This window comes from Arabidopsis lyrata (genome assembly GCF_000004255.2).
Source record: "Arabidopsis lyrata subsp. lyrata unplaced genomic scaffold ARALYscaffold_7, whole genome shotgun sequence".
NCBI lineage: Eukaryota > Viridiplantae > Streptophyta > Magnoliopsida > Brassicales > Brassicaceae > Arabidopsis > Arabidopsis lyrata.
The window spans coordinates 20,181,390-20,204,557 of NW_003302549.1; the positions used below are offsets into that span (position 1 = coordinate 20,181,390).

Here is a 23,168-nt window from a genome sequence, read left to right on the forward strand (position 1 = left end):
TTAAAACTTAATATCCCTATAATTAAAACTTATAATATATAACATTATCTATATATATACCTCCAAAAGTTAAATCACATAAACTACAAATATGAAATTTTTTATTCTGTATCTTAGAATTAATTAAGAAAGCATAAAAACTAATAATTAACCATTATATATTTTTACAAATAAAAACCATTTACTTATAAATTAAAGTTTCTAAACCATCAATACAATTATTATAAACTATAAAAATTAAACTTTATACTCTTAAAAATTAAAATTAAAATTAAAATTAAAATAGCGACTATTTGGCGACAAATTAGCGACTATAGTGAAAATTTTGGGTTTAATAAAAACCGCGAAACCAAACCCAAATTTTAAGCCCAATTCGGCATGCCCACTCGTTTTCCCTCTGAAGAAAACGCACAAAGGGAATCAGAAACCCTAATTTCATTCTCACTCTCTTCTCCTTCCTCAATCTCTTCCTCAATCTCTTCCTTAGTCTCAAATCGAATCTCTAATCAAATCCCTCATCGAAACCCTGATTTCGTTCTACAAATCGAATCTCTTCGTCAATCTCTTCCTCAAATCTCTTGCTCATTCTCAAATCGATCTAGCCATGCCTCTAGCTAACAACAAACGTCGAGGCCGCAAGAGATTATCCATTCCAAATGTGTCTCAGAGGCCAGTCGGTTCCAAACCCAACACATCGAAAAGAAAAAACCCTTTACCTCCTCAATACGAGTTCACGCCGGCGCCAGAGGAGCAGATTCCTCAGCCTGAGTCGCCCCTTGAGCAAGTCCAGCCAGTCCGCGTTTCCCCTCAACTGTCTACGTCAAGAGCTTCTCATTTCCGGGACTATCCACCGCCACAAAGGCTTTTCCAGAGCTCGGTGAATCAACCACGTGAAGACCATGGGTTGTCTGAACAAGAAGTCCAGCAGGAACAACCTCGACAGCAGGCACAGCCTCGACAGCAACCTTCTCGACAACAACCTTCTCGGGATCCTAGACAGCAACCTTCTCGACAACAGGAACCTCGACAACAACCTTCTCGGGATCCTAGACAGCAACCTCCTGAACAAGTGGATCCTCCAGGATCTCCACTTCATCACTCTCAGGCTCAGTCTCATCCATCATCTCAAGGGAATAATTTCCAGGATACTTTAGAACCAATGTTGCCGGAGCTACAGGAGGACACAATGAGGGATCTAAATGCCTTGCTTCTGGTGCCAAACCGCGAGAAGTTTACCACCGTCCTCTCTCCAACACCGCTGCCAAACACAACTTGGTATATGTCTCTTGATCCATTGATGTGTGAGTGTGAGTGTTATAAGATATGTTTGATGTCTCTTAGGTATCTTAGTTTGATGTTTTAGGTTGATAGTTTTGATGTGTTAGTGTATTCACACATGATTCTTGTCTTTGATGGTTAGTAGTTGGTCTCTCGTTTGACACATGCATCTGGTCTCTTTATTTTTAAACTCTTGTAGTAATTGCTGAGTCTGAGTTAGATTTATAATCTTAGGTTGATACTTGATTTGATACTTGTTTGATAGTTGATTTTACTTGTTTCATACTAGTAATGACTTGTTTGATACTTGTTATGAATTGTTTGACTTGTTTGATATTTGTTTTGACTTCTTTGCTTGTTTTGATTTGTTTGATACTATTAACTTCTTCACTTGTTTACAAATGCTGCAGGTTCAATCTACTTGTTTCATACTAGTAATGACTTGTTTGATACTTGTTATGAATTGTTTTGACTTGTTTGATATTTGTTTTTACTTGTTTACTTGTTTTGATTTGTTTGATACTATTAACTTCTTCACTTGTTTACAAATGCTGCAGGTTTGAGCGCGATGAAAAATCAAGACTTGTTAGGAAGATTACTAAAATCTTTACTAACAAATTTGATGGTCCTTATTATAGTTGGACTTGTGTGCCTCGTGCGAGACAAGAAAGATACTTCCTCGAGTTTGCGGTAAAGTCTTATGTCCTATAGCCTTCAAATCTGGTTGCATTTTTGTTCTTCCACTAACTCTGGTCTTGATGTCTTTGTGTTGTAGAAAACCCACACCTGGGATCCCTTGATAACAGGGACAGTTCAATGGTGGTTCGAGGAAATCTGTGGACGCCGGATGAAGGACATGGTAAGCAACGCAAGGACGAGTCGTGAAAAACCCGACTGGATCTATGAAGATACCTGGAAAATAATGGTTGCGTATTGGGATACTGAAGAAGCACAGAAGAGGAGTCAGATTTATTCAAAGGCTCGTATGTCTGACCGTAATGGTCTCGGTCCTCACATCCACTTGTCAGGGCCAAAGTCATATCAGCAAATCCAATACGAATTGGTTAGTATATCTGTCTTTTTCTATCACTCTTTTGTTCTATGATTTTGTGCTAATCATTACATATTTTGAAACATCGCAGGAAGAACTATTGGGAAGACCAGTGAGTCTTGGTGAGGTCTTCATTAAGACTCATACAAGGGCTGATGGTTCTTTTGTGGATCGGAAGGCAGAGAAAATAGCTAAGGTTTATGAGAAGAATGTGCAACAGAAGTTGTCTGAGCTGGAGGTATATGATTCGGACGGCGCTTCACGACCTCGAGAGCTAACAACAGATGAATATACAGCCATATTTCTTCACGTTAAGTACAATTTATCACAATCCACATATATTGTTTTTTGACTTTTATAGAGTTCTAATCTACATTCTTTTTCTCTTGTCATTCACAGTCCACTGAGAAGGATTCAAGAGGAACTCTCTATGGAGTTGGCAGCCTCAAGGGAATTCTTAAAAATGGCAAGCGCAAGCAACCCGGAGACTCTGCATCTTTTGTGGCAATCCAAGAGCAACTGAAGGAAGCTCAAAAAAAAATCGAAGAGCAGGCTGCTGAAAATACAAGGCGTGAAAAAGAGCAAAAGGAGAAGCTCGAGCACTTGTCCTTGGTGGAGAAGTACCTCCGACAAACTGATCCAGCCTTTTTGGACTTCATGAAGACTCATTCGGCTGCAGAAACCACAGAGCCTCTCTCAACCGGTCTTCCCCCAACTTCTTGAACTCCTATCTATCAGCTTCTTGTTTAGGTTCCTTTTAAATCTTTCCCCAAGTACATAAACTAAGTTCTTCTCTCAGTTGTTTTAAAGACTTGTTTTTGTTTGGTATGACTCAACTTTGTTTCTTTTAAATGAAGTGAATCTATGTTTTTAGCTTATTTACTTTTCAATTTAGTATTTCAATTTAGCATTTTAGGTCAATGCAAAATAGAAAATCGAACATGCCATTTTTCTTCTAAATACAGTCGCCAAACAGTCGTAAATCAGTTGGAAAATAGTCACTATAATCTTTACGACTACACTACAATATATGCAGATTAGTCGTAACATAGTCGTAACATAGTCGTTAAATTTAACGACTATGTTACGACTACTGTTACGACTGCACCCTATAGTCGTAACGTAGTCGGTAAATAACGACTGAAATTACGACTATAACATTTAGCGACTCTCGATTTACGACTACCGCTTATAGTCGTAACTTAGTCGTAACTTGTCTTTTAACGACTACATTACGACTAATATTGCAGTCGTAAATCAGCTGTTTTCTTGTAGTGCAATTATAAAATGATACAAATATTATAAGCAAGTCTTAGCAAATGTTTGAAGAGATAATGAACCGAATCTCTCAGGGGGGCACCAGGAGATGTAACAGCTCAACAACCACAAGGAAATGTTAAATACTGAACATATAGTTTTGATTCTTAGGTTCTTGAGAGGTGGTTTTACCACGGTCGGTGACGTTTGTGACTGGACGGTGCGTACTTTAGGGTCATTGTTTTTGTTTTTTATTATGTATCTTTTCCGATGTAGTTGCCTCAGCTTGTAGGTGAGCTTGATGATATCTCCAAGGACAAGGCTCGTTTGGCTGCTCTTTAGGTGCTCAAGCTTTTACCCTTTTCTAATTTTCAGTTATATTACTTGAATTGATTACAAAATCACCATACTTTTGTTGTTGAGACCAAGAAACCACAAAACTAGCAACTCCTAATAGGTATGATGAGTTTAATGTCTCACCTTATTATAACAATTACAAAGACAGATGATGAAGTTTCAATTTAGTACATATATAAACGTGCATCAGTTCTTAAGGTTTTATAGATTTGGTAACTTATGGCAGGGCTGCATAATTGAAGTTAATTGATCTTGTGTCTCTTTTGCATTCTATGTTTGTGCATTAACAATATCTGACATCATCGTTTTTACCATTGTATCTTTTTGTTGTAGCCAAGCAATCTACCAAAATGCTAACACAACCAGAAGAGGATAGCTGACCCAAATCATCGAGCCAATTTATGTACTTGTCTTATGGAGGAAATGGTGTGGAAAAGTTACTTTTTGTTGTTTTTTTTATCGATGTTTTTCTTTTCTTTGAATATGATGTTATGTAAGACTTTTTTGGATTATGTAATCTTAATATTATGTATATTATGATTTTTGAAATATAAATCCAAATTATTAAATTCTGCAAAACAAGATTCAAATATATAAATTATATAAATCAAATTAAATATATTTATAAATTAAAATAAAAGTGTTACGAAACAATATATATAAAACAACACTAAACATGTGTTACAAGAAAATATATAAAAGCATTCGATTAATGCTATAATAGAACGACCTATAATAACACATACAAAAAACGCTATTGTATGGAGTAACCCTAAGATAACTGGGGCAGAAACAACGTTTATGAAAACGCTTTGAATAACATATTATAGCATTTCTCTCGTGTTAAGAATGTCCATTTTTCTTGTAGTGGTTCCACCAGTAGGATTGATGTACCTCAGCACCATCAGCCAACACCTAGGGTTGATGTACCTCATCACCATCAGCCACCGACACCGCTAGCATGAACTGTGTATTTTGGGGACGATGAAGCTCATGGGTACAATGGGCACAGAATACTTCACTGGTGGATTTGATCAAGTTCGGGCTGATGATTGGAGACAAATGCTGGAAAATTTTTTTAGGACAACGATGTGCCCAAAGGAGTTTAAGAAGGATTTCACAGTACATTACTTGCTGGGAGATGCATATCATTGGTGGAGAAATGTTGAGAGGAGCTTTCCTGTTGGATATGTGCCTATTTGGGAAGATTTTTCTTTAGGGAGTTCAATAATAAGTATTTTCTGCAGAAAACTATGGACCAGCTAGATCATGAAACACAAACCTAAGCTAACGTGAAAGTGTGTGTGCACGTGGTAAGTGTATAAGCGCATATATCTCCCTCTTCGTTGAGCCGCCTAAATCATCACACATTTAGATCTTAACCCTAGCAATAACCGTATCCTTGAGCACAAAAACCACCATCGTTTGTTGCTATTGTCAATTTGAGAGTCAGCAATCATCCTTGTCATTGTCACGTTGTGAGCCATCGCTTGTCACTGTTGATCACCATCGCTCATCACTCACCGTCCTTCTCTACGTTCGGCGGAAACGTGATTCATTGGGTAAAGAAAATCTCAAGTCTTATGCTCTATACTTCTGAAATTATCTATGTTGGTCATGTGGATTCATGGCTCATGTATAATGTTATTTGGTTTTCTAGTGAAAAAAGAGGAAGATGAGTTCAGTCAAGTAGTGATATAGGTGAGACTTTTCCCGTCAGAGCAGAAGGAATCAAATCGTGAGTTTGGTGTCATTGGATAGATCTTGCTGCAAGGAACACATATCAACCAACGATTCTCCATTACGAGGTAAACTCCATTCGCAATACGAGTTACAAGTTGGACATAAGTCACAGTTTTCTGAACCCCAAAAATAACTAAGTATCAGATTTTAGATTCAAGTTGGGTTTTTGGAGAAGCGATTTCGGTCACATCCAATCAGTTGAGGATACGACAACGGTGGATACAGTTAGAGGAGGTGTCAGGGAAGCCGGCAGAACCTTCACCATCACCATCAGCCGGCAGAACCTTTATACGCAAGAAACAACTGAAACTGGTTAACGTGAAACCCTAAAATAATAAATCCGAGGTACCTTCTTTGGGACAATGTTTGGAGGTTCAAAACTAATCCGATCAAGTTAAAATTTTGGGGAGAGCTTCGTGGTACAACAAGTTCAAATTCAATGGTGGGATTAAGAAGTTAACGGTCTATTTGTTTGGATACTTAAGTGAGTTGTTCTTCGTCATCAAATGACAAAAGGTGAGGGTGTAATCTGCGGAGATGCGATTACAAATTTCTATTTTTATGCTTCATGATTCACTTGCATAGGATTAGATCTGTTTGCTTAGTAGTAATGGCTTGTTAGTTAGTATTGATGATATGATGATTGTTCTATTGATATAGGATGAGCGAGTTAATGTGATTGTTATAACAAGTTAGTATATGTGTTATATGAGAAAGTGGAATTACCATCTTTTGAGATGATGAACAGAGGAAAAGTGGAAAATGGTCTACATTCAATTGACGGGTTCTTTCTAGCTCATTAATAGACTGACGAGTCCAATGGAACTAGATAGGTTCAAAGGTCAGGAGAGATGATCGAGCCTGGAAATTGATGTGGAGATTTTGCTAAGGCATGAATGAGTTTTGTGTTATAGTTTTGCATAGTGATACAAACTATATGAGTATTGTGTATTTTTCTATGTGATTGTTGATTGTGGTGTAAAGGTAGTTTCATGTATCGTCTTTCCAGTGGGCGGAAAGGATTCTCTCATTGAGTAATTCTTTCCCAAAGAGACAAGTATTTGTGTGCGATTTTCATTGTTTAAAGGTTGTTCTTAAATAGTTGTTAGGATTCGTACATCAGTTTTTCTTAAACCATTTTTATTTATTTATTTTGCAATTCCATTATGAGTTGTTATTCTACTTCTATCAGTTTATGTGTAAGTAGATTTGATTAAAAAAAATATTTCTGCGATTATTATCGTAAATCGATTTGGATTAAAAAATGTGGTTAACAAATCACTTATTGTTGGAGGCTTTTTGAATTGTAGTGTTATCATTCGACGAAACTCTATGCCTTTGCAAAAACATCTAGCTTCCATCCCCATGTCTTTTAAGGGTCTTTTAAGGGTCTTTTACAAACTAAAACGACTTTTGCTCATATACAAAATACAAAAGTTATAAACCCAACCAGTAAAAAGCCCAGCCCAAACCAGAATATTGTTTGATAAAATATCTTCTTCCTAGGGGGATGAATCTCTAGGGTTTTATAAAAAAAAAAAAAAGTAATTGCTGCTCTCAACTCTTCCCGGGAAAATAACGAGCCGGCGTTGTTTTTCATCTTCACCATGGCCACTTGTAGCAGGAAATCGGCCGCCAAAGTTAATTTATTGGGTTTGTTTTGAGAGCTCTTATCTAATGCTCTTTATACTTGACTGAAGAGTTTGCTGATTTTAACAACTTTGCTCCTTTTATAGGTAAGCGAAAGCCGGAGGAAAAATTCAAACCGATTCTGAAGAAACATAAGGAAAAATTCGAGCATAAGGTTTGTCGGATTCCTCTTGTTGTTAAGTCATAAATCTTCCTTCAGAGTCGTGCTAACATTCTCAAGTGTTGAATTTCAGGAAGCTGCCGTAACAAAAAAGAAGCTCTTTGTTGACAATCTCTCTCCCGAAATTAAAATGTCAAATATGTAAGTGTAGCTCTTTTCTTTTCTTTCTTGGAGCAAGTTTTTCATGACTGATATTTATTGTCCTGTACTTTTTCACAGCATCGATTTCTTCAAAAATGTTGGAAGAGTTGTTCGTGTTCAGCTTATTTTAGACCTCAAGAATAAGCTCGCGGGCTCTGGCTTTGTTGAGTTTGCTTCTGCTAACGAAGCAGAGAAGGTGGTGACAAACTAGTTTATATATTAATGATGAAAAAGGTATTTTAAGTATTGCTGATGAAATCCTTTATACTCTAGGCGCTGGAAGAGAAGAACGGTGAATTTTTGCTCAATCGCAAGATTTTTATTGAAGCACCTAAGACTGCTCCACGACCCAAGTAAGTTTACGGTGGTTTGTAACTTATTGCTAGCGTTTTGATGCCACACTAACGCTATTATTTTTTACTTTTTGTTAATTTTAGGTATTGCATAGATCACAAGGTTTGGTAAGGGATTTAAACTATTTGACTTTTGTGTTTTGTTATCAAGAAGAGCACATTGAGTGTTTTTTGATATTTCAGGTATGAAGACTACCTTCGACAAGAAAGCCTTCCCATTGATGATGATGAGACACCTCACGATTTTGTTGAGCAAGTACTCTTTGTTACCAATCTCTCTCCCCAAACTAAAATATCAGATATGTAAGTATAGTAGCATCTTCAAATTTCCACTTTCCTTCTCGGAACAAGTTTTTCATGACTGCTACTTTTACAGCATGCATTTCTTCAAAAACGTTGGAGAAGTTGTTAGTGTTCGACTTATTGTAAACCATGTGGGCAAGCATGTGGGCTATGGCTTTGTTGAGTTTGCTTCTGCTAACATAGCAAAGATGGTGAGACTAGTTTTGTAGTAATTATGAAAAACATACAAGAAGCTTTTTTTGAAAGTACGAATCCGATTGCTGACTAAATCTCTTTATTCTGTAGGCTCTGGAAGAGATGCATGGTGAATATTTGCTTGATCATATGATTTTTCTTCATGTGGCTAAGGCAGCTCCATACCCTCCACGACCCAAGTAAGTTGATTTTCCATGTTTCTAACTTATTGCTAGAGTTTTGCTATACCACTACGGAAGACTAACACTGTTATTTTTGTTAATTAGGTACAACCTTGCAGAGATGCTTTGGTAAGGGATTTAACTATTTACCTCTCTCCGAGCACATTGGTTGAACTTTTTGGTATACATGGATGGAGAGATCACAAAGGTTTTTGATATTTCAGTTACGAGGACTACCTTCGACGTGGAAGCCTTCTGATAGAAGAAGAAGAAGATGTGTCAGTGGAAGGACCTGATGAAAGTCCTAAGCCTTTTGTTGAGGTACCTGTTCTTCACCCTTAGCTTCTAATAACAGAACTCAACTGTCGCCACAAAGTCGAAAGATTAATTATTCTGGGGATGAAATCTTTAGATGAGGCTACTCTGTTTCTTTATGCAATTTTAAGTTCTTTTCTACTAACACAGTTGGCTGTTAAATTCAGGCAGTTGCCATAAGAAAAAAGACGCTATTTATTGCCAATCTCTGTCACAAAACTAAACCATCACACATGTGAGTTGCGCCTTTAATTTCCTCTTATTCATTCTTGGATGAATTTTTTTTCATGACTAATATTTTGTCCTCCTTTTTTGACAGTATCAATTTCTTCAAAGATGTTGGAGAAGTTGTTCATATTCGACTTATTGTAGACCATAAGGGCAAGCTTGTGGGCTATGGCTTTGTTGTGTTTGCTTCTGCTAACGAAGCAAAGAAGGTGAGAGTAGTTTATAGTAATGATGATAAGGAGTTTAACTAGTCATTTGAAAATTAGTGTATACTTATGATGAGCATTATACAAGTAATTATTTGAAAGTACGATTGCTGATTAAATCTTTTATACTGTAGGCACTAGAAAAGAAGAACGGTGAATATTTGCACGATCGCAAGATTTCTCTTGGAGAGGCTACGATAGCTCCATACCCTACACCAAAGTAATTTGATTTTCCATGTTATGGAGATTTGTTTATGCAACACTGTTTGTAACTTATTGCTAGAGTTCTGATGCCATTACACTAATGCTATTTCTTTTGTTAATTAGGTATTGCATAGATCACAAGGTTTGGTAAGGGATTTGACTATTTACATCTTGAGTTTGTTATCAAAAACACATTTGGTTGAAGATGTTAGTATATATGGAGTATCACTAGTGTTTTTGATATTCCAGGAACGAAGACTACCTTCGACGAGAAAAGCTTCTGGCGGAAGAAGATGAGGCAGTGGAAGGACTTGATAAAACTCCTGTTTTTGTTGAGGTACCTGTTCCTATTAACTTCTAAATATGTTGGAAACGCCCAGTACTTCTACCATAAAGTCAAAAGATGACTTATACTAATGATGAATCTACTCTTTGTTGTTATGCAATTTAAGTCATTTTCTCCTTAGAGTTGTACTAACACACTTGGCTGTTGTTAAATTCAGGACCTTGGGGTAAGGAAAAAGACGCTCTTTGTTGCCAATCTCTATCACAAAACTAGACTATCACATATGTAAGTAGCCTCTTTAATTTCTCCTTTCGTTCTTGGAGCAACTTTTTTCATGACTGATAATCTATCCTCCATTTTTACAGCATCAGTTTCTTCAAAGATGTTGGAGAAGTTGTTTGTGTTCGACTTATTGTAGACCACATGAGTGAGCGTTTGGGCTGTGGCTTTGTTGAGTTTGCTTCTTCTTACGAAGCAAAGAAGGTGAGAGTAGTTTATAGTAATGATGAAAAGTATTTTAAGTATTCATTTGAAAAGTAGTGTATACTTATGATGAGCATTATACAAGTAGTTATTTGAAAGTACGATTGCATTGCTGACTAAATCTTTTATACTGTAGGCGCTAGAAACGAAGATTAGTAAAGCATTAATGGGTCAATTTATTTTTCTTGACGTGGCTGAGATACCTCTATGCCCTCTCCGACCCAAGTAAATTGACTTTCCATATGGAGATTTGTGTTTCTAACTTATTGGTATAGTTTTGATGTCATAACTGAAGATTGACGCTATTATTTTTGTTAATTAGGTACAACCTTGCAGAGAAGCTTTGGTAAGGGATTTCACTATTTACCTTTTGGTTTTTGTTATCGGTGTGAAGTTTTTGGTATACATGCTGAGATCACAAGGGTTTTTGATATTCCAGGTACGAAGACTACCTTAACCAAGAAAGCCTAGACGATGATTTGGAGACCAAACCAAATCTGAAGAAGGTACCTTTGATGGGCCTTTTCTGCGGTAAGAAGGTTACCATCTCTGACGATGGCGACGAAGATGGAGATCTTTATTGATCTTAACTTATGATACACTGCAACCTCTTTTTATTGCTTCGACTTTCTTATGTTCTAGTGTAAGTTGTTGTCTAAACGTTCGTAAAATATGTTTTAACTTATTGAGTGTTTTGGTGTTAGTAAGAGCCTTATTGGACTGATTTGTATGACAAAACCATAATCTCCCGAGCGACAAAAATTACCTTTTCTCATATTTAGACTCAACTTGATTTGGTAGATACAATCTTTCGGGAAAATTCCCTAAAAAAACTCTAAAGTAATTTTTATTTAGACGTTTAATATCCAATTATTTTTGATTGGAATAAAAATATTTCAACTAATTATTTGTTGTTAAAAAATACTTCGTATATAAACTATTGGTAGAATCAAACCCGCACGTTAGCAGCCGTTAACGGACGTAACGGAATTAATTAACAGCGTTAAATATCAATCTCATATAACGTAATCTATATATATAATCTGCTCCTATATTTTATTAAAATTTTAAGGTGGTCCAGTGGAATAGTGCGGCTTACTCAATATGCGTGACCCGGGTTCGATTCCAGTAGAGTCAAATTTTTTTTTTTTCTCTTCTTCTCCTTTGCCGATCTCTGTGTTTTTTTTCTTCCCCGTCGTTGACCACCACCGTCCCAGAAATAATACTTCATCTAACCCATGAACAAGAACCTCCAATTTCTCTCCCAAATCGAGTAACAAATCGGTACACCCACACCATCAACCATAGCCCTCGTATCTCCAAGCATCATTTCACTCACCAAGCCTTTACAAACCCTAAACCTCTCATCCCTAATCGCAGAGGAGGATAATTAAGGATCTCCAACCCCGAAATCAACCTCCAATTGTAGCTATCAACTCATTTGAATTCTCAATTTTCAGATCTGAGGAAGGCGAAGAAGAGAAGAAGAGAAAAAAAAAATGGAAGACAAAAATAGCCATGAGGACAACTCGAACCCAAGCTTTGCCACTTACCGTTTACCACTAGACCACAACAACTTATTCGCAGAAACACGTTAAACGATTGTATATATCAAACGTTAAACGATTGTATATATCAATTAACATATTTGAGATTGATATTTAACTCCGTTTGTTAATTCCGTTACGTCCGTTAACGGCTGTTAACGTGCGGGTTTGATTCTACTAATAGTTTATATAGAAGGTATTTTATGACCACAAATAATTAGTTGAAGTATTTTTATTCCAATCAAAAATAATTGGGTATTAAACGTCCAAATAAAAATTACTTTGATTTTTTTTAGGGAATTTTCCCAAAACATTGTATCTACCAAATCAAGTTGAGTCTAAATATGAGAAAAGGTAATTTTTGTCGCTCGGGAGATTATGGTTTTGTCATACAAATCAGTCCAATAAGGCTCTTACTAACACCAAAACACTCAATAAGTTAAAACATATTTTACGAACGTTTAGACAACAACTTACACTAGAACATAAGAAAGTCGAAGCAATAAAAAGAGGTTGCATTGTATATATAGGGAAAATCATGTTTTTAACCCTCAAAGTGTAACTGGGTAGCACTTTAAACCTTCAAACTAGTTTTTCTGTTTTCAAAGCAATAAAAAATGATGGAACAATCAATTTATGTTGGTGTAATATATATTAATTTAATTTAATTTAAATTTTAATTAATTTTATTATTTATTACGATTTTGACGATAAATAAAAAAGTAAAAAAAAAAATTATCATCTTCGACTATTTACCGTCCGAACATAATTTTTCAAATTTTTATTCAGTTTATTGTATGTGTTCACCATCTTTTTATTCAGTTGGTATTATGAGATTCCAATTTATCTACTTGATTGAGTAAAGATGCTTATGGATTAGTCTAAAATACTGTTTCAACAGTTTATCAAGAAATTTCATTGTCGGACAGTGAGTAAACGAAGAAAATAAAGTTTTTTTTTGTTTTTATAGATTTCTATTAATTGTAATAAATAATAAAATTACTTAAAATTTAAATTAAATTAAATAGATATATATTAAACAAACATAAAATGATTGTTCCATCATTTTTTATAGCTTTGCAAACAGAAAAGTTAGTTTGAAGGTTTAAAGTGTTAGTAAAACAATCTTGGTGGTTTATAGTGTTAGTAGAATTATTTCGAGGTTTAAAGTGCTTCCCAGTTACACTATGAAGGTTAAAAATGTGATTTTCCCTATATATATATATATATAACTGAGTACAATAAGATTGATTACCATAATTAGAATTTTCAGGTGACATTTATTTTCGTATTTTGAAGAGTTCCACAATTTGAAATATATATATATTTTGTTTCATTTAGAATTATTTGGTTTGGTAAGTTTTTCGAGCAACATTGTTTTAACCAAGTCAAATTATAACTAAAACCGTTAGTAAAAATTTATATGTAAACTTATATGTTTCAGAAATTTTTGTGATCTATAATATTGGTAAGGGAGGAGGGACAATATCCCTTCAATTTATTAAAATAAAAGAAATTACAAACGAATGCTTCTCGGGTATGTAGACCCGTTAATGTTTTCTAAACAAAAACTTTGAAAATTCTCTAGACATGATTCAAGCAAATGCAAGCCTAGAGGTCGAGAAAAAGTATAGTTAGCTAACTCATCTACAAGACGGTTAGCTTCCCTATACACATGTGAAATACAGACTGTTCGGTGTTTCTAAACAAAGTTATAGCACAAACGTACTAGAAAGGACAAGGGTGATTATCACTTATCAATGTCGTAAGAAAACCAAACACAATCTCTGAGTCCACTTCTAGCACCAAATTCGTAATCCTTCGATCTCATGCTAGATAAATACCATAGTAGATCCCCCCTCCCCCACCCCAAAATTACACCAACGGTGCCGAGCAAAATCCAATGTTTAAGGTGAAACCATGGATTCAACACCCTTCACCATCCTGTAGAACTCCTCTTATTGTTGCCAAACCCGGATTTTCATGCGGGGCTCCATCCGTGTTCAACTTCACCAAACCAACCCTAGGCAAGGTCCAGACGATAAGTCTCTCTACTCTAGTCGATGTGATGGTTCATCCACTTCCCCAAGTAGATGCCAGGTACACCTCCTTTGCTAGGTCCTTAGCAAAATATACTTAGTCTCTACATCTTATGTTTTCACCATACACGTTTCCAGATCTCCACCCCGCCATACCAAATAGAGTAGCCCATAGAACATCATCTCTCACAGACACATCTCCTAGATTTCCATATATCAACTCAAGAAGAGACTGATAAAAAAATAACCTCCTCTTACTCAGTGGGACAATGCGATTCCAAATTCTCTCCATTACTGGAAAATCTCTTAGAACAAACAAAATGGTCTCCTCCCCACTTTTACAAACTTGGGAGAGCCTCTAATCACACAAATGTCGTTTATGCCTTTCACAATTAGTCATGATCACTTGGCTTACCACTAGCCAGAGAAAGACTCTCACCCTTTCTAGTGTTATCACTTTATACGCCTTACCAAACAGAGTCTTCATATTAGGTCTTGGTGATTGATCCAAAGTTAGGAATAAGTATACAGACCTAACTGTGAACAAACCATCTCTGATTCCCCTCCAACGACCCACCTGACTGTGGATGTCGGATTCACACACTCAAGTATTTTTGTTAATAGGGAAGATTATTCTTGACGGACAAAAAATAAGAATGTAAAAAGCTTTATGAATTGTTACGAAAATTGCTATATTATTTCTTGCTTCTCGGAAAAGATCCCCTTTACATGGCCATTGGCCTTTATATTTATACATAAAGAAACGACATTAAAATGAATAATTAAGTACAATTATTCCCTCTTAAATGTGTCCGTTTTGATCTTTGACTTTAATGCTCAACGTTTGAATTTGAGTTGACTCTGATCTTCATGGGCCTCGCCTTTTGGCCCAAGTGTCCTTGAACCGACTTACCCGTGTCTTCTATACCGAACTCATGTCGAAGCGCAGTCACTTCGGATTCTCGAAGTGGTGATAACCACTTCGACCGTTCCTTCGGCTCACGGGTCCAATGGGCTTTATCCTTTATGGGCCATTATCTTGACTACGTGGCAATCTTTGGTTGGTCTCGGACTTCTGGTGCGGGATCCGACACCAACAATTAGCCCCCCAAGTTCTTCGAAATGCTATTCCAATTCGGAGGACTTTAAATGCTTTAATGACCAAAGATTGCGTTCCGAGGAATCTTCTGATTTTTTTTTTTTTTTCCCGCCAAGATCCCATCAGTCCTTGAATTTCGGCGCTACCCATATTTAGTCGCGTGACATCTGTCGCCATTATGACCGTATATCGATTATTTACTATTAAAGCGGGAAAAACCTTCCCACTTCTTCCACGATTCCCAAGACGGTTCCATCATTATCACCTAGCTTGCGTGAGGTAACCTTCTTTTTCACTCTTACTTTTACTCTTGATCTTTGTGGTTAAAGCTCCTTCTACTTCTCTCTCCAAATTTTCTTTTTCCCGAAACTTGAAATTTTCATTCTTCCCAATGACTTCCGATTCCGATAGACCCGAGTCTCCGTCTTTCGATGAGAGGCGTTCTAGCAATGATGAGTGCACCCGCCCTAATGATATTGCCGGTCCGCACTATAGATCCACCTGCACCCTTCAATCCCTTGAACGATTGAAGGAGCTCTGCCGAATCCCACCGGGAATTATGGCGGAGGCGCAGATAGCTGATCCTACGGAGTCCCCAGAAAGCCACCGCGACGGCTACTTCTGTGTATATGAGATCTATTTTAAAGGTTGCGGGCTGACTTTTCCTCTTCCCGAAGCCCTAGTTCGATACCTTGCGGCTCTTGAAATCGCTCTTCCTCAATTAACCCCCAATCTTCTTCGTACTATCCTTGGAATTATAACGATCGCGGCGGAGGCCGGATACGTTATCGGAGTCACTGAGCTAAATGAACTTCTAAGCGTGAGAAGTTCATCGAAGAAAACGGGGTATTTCTTAGCATATCCTAACGCCAACAGGAACATCATTTCGCATCTCCCGAACAAGGATGAAAATTGGCATCATCCTTGGTTTCTGATTAAGAAAACTCCCGCTTCGATTGGAAATCTTGCAGATTTTCTCCCTTCGAAGTGGTCTGCGAAACCTGGTAGAGATTAGGTCGCCCATATCTTTCCCAATTGTTTTATTATCTTTATTGACTAAAACTGTTGTTTCATTTCGCAGCTTTCATCGCTCCGACTCTCCCGTCTGACGCATTCGTTGAATTCTTCAAAATAATTCTCGAAGGGGAAACCCTTTGGAATTCCTTCACTCTTGAACGATTTTTAGAAGCCAACCACAGGCTCAGGATGAGCCCCCCAAGTCAACTTCACCAACTTCCGCCTCCTCCCTCAACTCAGGGGATGTCATCTCGGGCCCTTGCGGCCAAGCGTAAGGTGCTCTCCAAGCCGATAGCTGAGGCTTGTGAAGGGAAGAAAGAGTTTCTTGCGGCTTCTATCGATAAGAAGGACTACAGTAGGACCCTGCTAGTTGATGACGGCAGCTCCGAAGGAGCTAGATCCGTCGCTTCTTTTAGGTTAACCCCTCGTCGCGATCGTCGTGACGCACGTTCTCCTCGGAGGGACCGATCTCCTCGCCGTGATTCACCTCGTCTTCCCCGAGATGATTTTAGCAATGAACCACTTAAGAATTTGGTTCGCAAGAAGAGAGACAAGTCTTCTCGTAGTGATTCTTCCCCGCGAAGGGAGAAGTCAAGGGCCCGGACTGACCGTTCACCTCGATTATCTCCTCCTACTGAACCAATGGGTCCTCCTCGAACGGTTGATATGTCTTCTCAGCCTGACAGTGAGAAGACTGCTCGGAGTGCATCTCCTAAAAAGGGAGATTCTGAATCTCGAGATGCTTCCTCGAGGTTAAAGCCTGCTCTTGTTCCTCAAGTCAAATCGCTTTCAGGTTTGGTGTTTCATACATACTTAAAAGTTCTTATCTCTATTCAGATTCCAATTTTTACCACTCTTCCTCCTTCGCAGCTATGGAGAAAGAAGGCAACGTCTTCCGATGCTTCAAGACCCGATCGGGTTCGATCTTGCTAGACTTCGACAAGTGGCGCCCTGCGATTCGTGAACGTTATTTGCTTCATGCTCATCATTCATCTCGGATTAGTTCCGCTTTATTTTTCCGATTGTGCTGCCGTTCATCGAAATGCCTCACCATCTCGATTTCTTGCATAATGGCAGGCTAACAGTGAGTTTAATGACATGATTGAACATTATGAGGGACTGGTCATTGGTCGGGAGAAGGAGATTGACGCGTGGACGAAAAAATTTTCTGCTCTTGAGGCTGAACTAAGCTCTTCTACCGGTTCCAAGCAAGATCTGGAGGACAAGGTTGACAGTCTAACATCCGATCTTGCGAAGATAAAAGGGGAGTTGCAGGACCAGTACGACCAGAATTTCAAACTCCAGGAGGAGCTTTCTGGTGCTCAGGGTAGGTTTCACGAATCCGAATCAACCGCTGATTCCCTGAACAACCAACTTATTGAGCTTAACGCGAAGTACAAGGCGGTCGCCAAATTGCGTGATTCCGAGTTGGCAAGATCGGCATCGAAAGCCAGAAAGGAGGTTAAGGGACGCGGGATGGAGTTGATCCAAGGGGCCATCCGCTTCATGCAGACCGAGAAAGCTAGGTCAGATTTGGAATCAGATATCAAGGAGCACGAAAGCAACCTGATTCTGTTGGATCAAATTCATGATACAGATTTCTCCGAGGAGCAAGAAAGGACCGAATTGTCGGCTAATCTTTCTGAAAAGCGAAGTCGCTTGGCAGCGCTTCCTACTTCGACCTTCAACCCGCAGGACTTCGAGGAATTCTTTACTGAATCGCCTCCTATAAGTGAATCGGGTCTAGACTGGGCAGGTAACACCTGACTCTTGACACTTGCCACCTTTTTCTCACCAAAAAAATTGAATGGAACTGTCCTTCCCAGGCTCAAGTGAGACGGAAGATGTCGTCCTACCCGAAGTTCCTGCGGCACCGGCGGTCACCCCAGAGGATGGTTGTACTATGGAGGGCGGACCAGGAGCCCCATCTGACCAAGCACCAGCCAAGGAGGCGAATGAAACTTCGACTGCCGATCCGGAGCTCGAGGTGGCTGTTACTCCGTAGTGGCTGCGTCCACTTTAAATTGGGGATTGTCCCATTTGTTTTAAAACTTAATTTTGAACTTGTTTTTGCCTAAGGAGGCTTTATTATTTCTTTCGAACAAGATATTTGCCTGAGGAGGCTTTTAAACCTTTCTAGGTTTTGACCCCAAGGGGGTTTGGTTAAAATTATATGCGGGTTTGCAAAGTCCGCTTTTAACCTTTTGTGGCCTTGTGGTTATGCTTTTGAGATTTTTAGGCTGATCAGACCTTTCTCTTAAGAATGCGAGAACTGAGCTCGGCTTAAAGCGAGTTCCCCACTTCGGGTTTAGTCAACTCGATAAATTTATTGGGCTTGGGCCTTAGAAACTTTTGTAGTTAATGCGACGGTTGCTCTTTCCCTTCTTATTTCTTAAAAGTAGGGAAAACGGCTCGTCTTTAATGCAATAACTACCTTTTCTCGATTTTCCAAAATGGTTTAAACCACTCGGGCACACTACCATTATTGGATTTTATGGTTCCAAGACAAACCCTAAATCATTATAAATAAAGGCTTACCTACCTCTAAGCTTTATTTAAATACGATTTTAGAATCTTACTTGAGAAATATTACGAGAATGGAAAACGAAAAAGTAACCCCCGTTGATCCCGGCAGCCCACTCTTCTTATCCGGCGACGGCTTTGAACCGGCCGGCGTTCTTTTCCCTCACGCCGTCTTTCACTTTCCTTCAAAGGAGAAGAAAGAGGCTTGCGACTTTATTGACAAGGTTAATATCTGTCGTTTTTGATTAAAAACTTTTTGTTTCATCTTATTCATTCATCTTTATGCTAGGTTGCCGACAAACATCGTCGCTTATGTGAAGAGAGGCAGCGGCTGGGCCTCAAAAGGCAAACACTCGAGGCTCGCATCGCTCGGGTGGAGAGGAAGATACGGGCTTTGGAAAGTGATCCGTTTCAATGGGAATGGCGGAACTTTGATTCTGTCGCTGAGATCCCGAAGATGCTTCAGATGTATCTTCGCGCTAAAGGAGTCCCGGGTCCCGTGAATGCCCCGGTCTATGCCGTTCCATTTGACAGCGAAGAAGAAGACGAGGAGGAGGCCAGCACCTGTCGGAAACGCGTTCGGGATCATCCCGAAGTGGATGCCAAGAACAAGGCGTCCACTTCGAAGACTAAACCGGCGATGAAGGAGCCTGTTCCTGAGCCTCTTCCATAAATGTTCTCTAACGTCTTCACTTATTTTGAACTCGTAATGGGCTTCGGCCCCTTTTTATTTATGGAAACATTTGCAATTTTCCTTACTCTTCAAATATTCTCGGAGATGCGTCTTTTAATGCAGGATCTGTTCGAGGGCATAAATCTCTCCGCGAATCACTCCATTCCTAGGATAGAATCCGCAGCTGACTTAGGAATATGACATTCCTATAAATTATAGTCTCAACTTCTCTTTTCTCCTCACCGCTCTTTTTCATTTTAACAGGTATGGAGTTCAACCTTCGATGTTCAGAATCTATGCCCGACTTTTCCAGGATCGGAATGATAAACGAAGATGCCCGAAATGAGCCAACTAGGCGGCCTCTTCCACTTCACGGTTTCTTAAGATCCCAGATCCGATCTCCATGTGCTTTGATCAGGGATCTCCCAATCAGAGACCAAGGAACAGCGATGGCGTTCATAGAGGCACTTGCGCTTCAACATCGGAAGCTTACGTTGGAAAAGAGGAGACTCCGGAAGAAGATTAACCGGATGCAACGCAGGCTTACTACGGTGTCAAGAGATCTTCACGTCCTTGAATCTCACCCTGGAGAATGGGTCGAGCTTGGAATCTCTGACTTCGCTCGAATTCCGGACTGTATGATGCCAATCCTCGACCTTGCTGGTCAAGGAGATGAAGTGTTCTGCTTGTCAACAAGATCTCCATAACCCGAGGTGTTCGATGAGGGACATTCCATCCCCTTTTTTTTTTTTTGAATAAACGCTCTATTTCCAATCCCTTGTATGTTCGCATAGCCGAACTTTTATTTGCTTCATTTGTTCGCACAGTCGAACCTTTCCCTTTAATGCAGAAATAAAACAAATTTTTATTAATAGCTGAACTCGTTTCCGAGCTGCCTACGTACCCATTTCGGGATCAAGCCACACCGTAGTTCATGTACATAAAAATGCGTGTAGCTTTAAACATAAAACTTCTTTAGGTTGATCACATTCCAAGGTCGCTTGACTGGCCTGTCTTCTAAGTCTTTTAATCTATAAACACCGTTCCGAACCACTTCGGTAATAATGTAAGGTCCTTCCCAATTAATACTGAGTTTGCCGGCACCTTCTTCTTTTTTATTGTCAAAGACGCGCCTTAACACATAATCTCCTACGAAGAACGGCCTACTATTGACTTTAGAATTGTAATATCGGGCTGCTGCCTGCTGGTAGTTCTGAATCCGAATCAAAGCTTGATCACGTCTTTCATTTATGGTATCTAGTGAATCATTAAGCATCGCTGAATTTTCTTCCTCATTTAATGGTGCTTCTGTTCGGCGAAGTCCGGGCACGTTGAGTTCAGCTGGTACTACTGCCTCCATGCCATAAACCAAAGAGAATGGAGTTTCTCCGGTAGGTCGCCTAGGGGTTGTACGATAGGCCCATAGGACGGGTTGGAGTTCTTCATACCATCCTCCCTTTAGATGATTCAAACGTTTCTTGAGATTGCTCAATATCGTCTTGTTCGCGGCTTCAGCTTGACCGTTTCCTTGCGGATATCGTGGGGTAGAGTAACTGACTTTGATTCCCCAGTCCGCACAAAAAGCATCAAACTCTTGTGAAATAAATTGTGGCCCGTTATCGGTGACTATTTCATACGGAACTCCATGTCGACATATAATATTTTTCCAAATGAAAGTCTTTACCGCCGAATCCTTGATGCCAACATATGCCTCAGCTTCAATCCATTTTGAAAAGTAGTCCGTCAAGACCAAAAGGTATTGTACACCTCGAGTTGATCTGTGCAATGGTCCAATGATGTCCATTGACCATCTCATAAAAGGGTACGGGGCAGAGATGGAAGAGAATAACTCCGAAGGTTGATGGATCAATGGTGCATGGAGTTGGCAGCGCTTACATCTTTGGGCAAATTTAACACAATCCGTGATCATAGTGGGCCAATAGTATCCCATTCTTTTAACTTTAAAAGCCATAGCTCTTCCTGATAAATGAATCCCACATAATCCTTCATGCACTTCGCTCATGACGATTTCGACTTCGGATCCAAAAATGCATAATAGGTAAGGGTCACTGACACCTCGTCTATATAATGCATCCTTTGATAGACAAAATTTCGCGCTAACGATTTTCATTTTCCTGGCTTGCCACTTATTCTTTGGGAGCTCGCCTGTCATGATGTAGTGCTTTATTGGCTCCCTCCAGTCAGCCCCCCAGTCTTTAGCCGGAATTTGGTCAACCTTGTGAAATACTCGTGGCTCTGGCTCGGGATGTTCGTTTGGTTCAAGAACATCCTCCTCGATTAACGGCTCGGACTCTAATATCGTTTCTGGGATCACATCTTCTGCTAAGACAACGGGTTCCTTGTTAGATGTGTTTGATCCCTTTGACTTCCTCCGTTTGTTGGGTGGTGGTTCGATCTCTGGTTCGCCACGGTCACGTGCTGCTGCTCGAGACCTTGTAACGACGAGGGTTTCTTTGTTGTCTTGAATGCTTCGCTCCGAAATGCACTCCACTGGAATAACTCTTTTCAACTCAGGATCTGATGTTGACGCCAATGCGGCAAGTGCGTCCGCAACTGTATTCTCTCGCCGAGGTATGCGGATTAATTCGAATTTCAAGAAATTTTTAGATAGATCCTTCACCACTTCGAGGTATGCTTCCATTCTTGAGTCTTTGGCTTCATAGTCTCCATTAAACTGGTTAACTACTAATTGCGAATCACAATAAGCCACTATTTCCTTAGCTCCAACTCCTTGTGCCAATCGAAGTCCGGCAATTAGGGCTTTGCATTCTGCCTCATTGTTGGAGGCATTGAATAATAATCGGAATGACTGTTCTAGAATTTCTGATGTTGGAGATTCCAACTTGATTCCCACTCCGGATCCTTGCTTTGTTGAAGACCCATCTACATGTAATTTCCAAGTTTGGTTCTCCGGTTGCTCTATCGTTCCAGGTATTGGTAGCTCAGTCAAGAAGTCTGCTAAAACCTGAGCCTTCATACTTATCCGGCTTTTGAATTCTATATCGTACTCGCTTAATTCTACCGCCCATTTCGCCAAACGTCCGGACTGACTTGGACTATGAAGTATTGTTCGGAGCGGTTGGTTGGTTAATACTTCAACTGGATGGAATTGAAAATATGGGCGCAGCTTTCGAGCCGAAGTCACCATCGCGAGTGCGAGTTTTTCCATCATTGTGTATCTGGTTTCCGGATCCGTCATTGACTTACTTACATAGTAAATTGGCTTCTGTTCCCCGCGGTCTTCCCGAACCAAGACTCCACTAACCGCATGGTTTGAAACCGACACGTACAAATAAAGTTTTTCATCCACTTCTGGTTTGGACAGTATAGGTGGAGTGGTTAAGTATGCCTTAAGTTCCCCAAAAGCTTCTTCACACTTCTCATCCCAAAGGAATCATTTGTTTCCTTTTAGAATTTGGTAGAAAGGTAACGACTTATCTGTTGATCTCGAGATAAAACGATTCAAAGCCGCAATCCGTCCAGTCAATCGTTGTACTTCCTTGAAGTTTCTTGGAGATGGCATGTTTAGAAAGGCGTTAATTTGATTTGGATTGGCTTCAATCCCTCTTTCTGTCACGATATAGCCAAGAAATTCTCCGGATGGGACTCCGAATGTGCACTTCGCCGGGTTCAGCTTCATTTGATATTTATTGAGAATATCAAAACATTCTTCTAAATGCTTAACATGATCTTCTTTCTTTAACGATTTAACCAACATATCATCTATGTAGACTTCCATCGTTTTCCCGAGATGATGGTGGAACATTTTGTTAACCAATCGTTGATAAGTCGCCCCTGCATTTTTCAAACCGAAAGGCATTACCTTATAACAATAGATACCTCTATCAGTGATAAATGACGTTTTTTCCTGGTCTTCG

General features: G+C 39.3%; 3 protein-coding genes across 3 annotated transcripts; all 3 read left to right on the forward strand.

The window, feature by feature from the left end:
* Positions 1 to 235: 235 nt before the first annotated feature.
* On the forward strand, positions 236 to 3,209 carry LOC110226976. The gene is made up of 5 exons (XM_021020077.1): positions 236 to 1,275; positions 1,836 to 1,968; positions 2,054 to 2,341; positions 2,421 to 2,639; positions 2,729 to 3,209. The coding sequence occupies exons 1-5, from the start codon at positions 605 to 607 to the stop codon at positions 3,050 to 3,052; spliced, it is 1,635 nt and encodes a 544-aa protein (XP_020875736.1). The 5' UTR covers positions 236 to 604; the 3' UTR covers positions 3,053 to 3,209.
* A 4,000-nt stretch (positions 3,210 to 7,209) lies between these two features.
* LOC9304590 lies at positions 7,210 to 11,152 on the forward strand. Its single transcript, XM_021017457.1, has 21 exons — positions 7,210 to 7,339; positions 7,423 to 7,490; positions 7,570 to 7,637; positions 7,716 to 7,833; positions 7,911 to 7,990; positions 8,075 to 8,098; positions 8,174 to 8,293; positions 8,367 to 8,484; positions 8,579 to 8,667; positions 8,755 to 8,778; positions 8,874 to 8,970; positions 9,132 to 9,199; positions 9,284 to 9,401; positions 9,533 to 9,618; positions 9,726 to 9,749; positions 9,852 to 9,939; positions 10,106 to 10,173; positions 10,254 to 10,371; positions 10,508 to 10,596; positions 10,694 to 10,717; positions 10,811 to 11,152. Exons 1-21 carry the CDS (start codon positions 7,294 to 7,296, stop codon positions 10,953 to 10,955), a joined length of 1,680 nt encoding a protein of 559 aa, XP_020873116.1. The 5' UTR covers positions 7,210 to 7,293; the 3' UTR covers positions 10,956 to 11,152.
* A 4,295-nt stretch (positions 11,153 to 15,447) lies between these two features.
* LOC110226317 lies at positions 15,448 to 18,078 on the forward strand. The gene is made up of 5 exons (XM_021017456.1): positions 15,448 to 16,060; positions 16,138 to 16,866; positions 16,911 to 17,080; positions 17,151 to 17,829; positions 17,900 to 18,078. The coding sequence occupies exons 1-5, from the start codon at positions 15,448 to 15,450 to the stop codon at positions 18,076 to 18,078; spliced, it is 2,370 nt and encodes a 789-aa protein (XP_020873115.1).
* Positions 18,079 to 23,168: the final 5,090 nt, after the last annotated feature.

Bases quoted from the DNA above. Each gene is read 5' to 3' on its own strand.
- LOC110226976 (XM_021020077.1), top strand. From the start codon at position 605: ATGCCTCTAGCTAACAACAAACGTCGAGGCCGCAAGAGATTATCCATT. The intron at 2,342-2,420 runs GTTAGTATATCT...GAAACATCGCAG, and splicing joins AGCAAATCCAATACGAATTG to GAAGAACTATTGGGAAGACC. The intron at 2,640-2,728 runs GTTAAGTACAAT...TGTCATTCACAG, and splicing joins ATACAGCCATATTTCTTCAC to TCCACTGAGAAGGATTCAAG.
- LOC9304590 (XM_021017457.1), top strand. From the start codon at position 7,294: ATGGCCACTTGTAGCAGGAAATCGGCCGCCAAAGTTAATTTATTGG. The intron at 8,668-8,754 runs GTAAGTTGATTT...TTTGTTAATTAG, and splicing joins CCATACCCTCCACGACCCAA to GTACAACCTTGCAGAGATGC. The intron at 10,174-10,253 runs GTAAGTAGCCTC...CCATTTTTACAG, and splicing joins AAAACTAGACTATCACATAT to CATCAGTTTCTTCAAAGATG.
- LOC110226317 (XM_021017456.1), top strand. From the start codon at position 15,448: ATGACTTCCGATTCCGATAGACCCGAGTCTCCGTCTTTCGATGAGAGG. The intron at 17,081-17,150 runs GCTTTATTTTTC...GCATAATGGCAG, and splicing joins ATTCATCTCGGATTAGTTCC to GCTAACAGTGAGTTTAATGA. The intron at 17,830-17,899 runs GTAACACCTGAC...TGTCCTTCCCAG, and splicing joins ATCGGGTCTAGACTGGGCAG to GCTCAAGTGAGACGGAAGAT.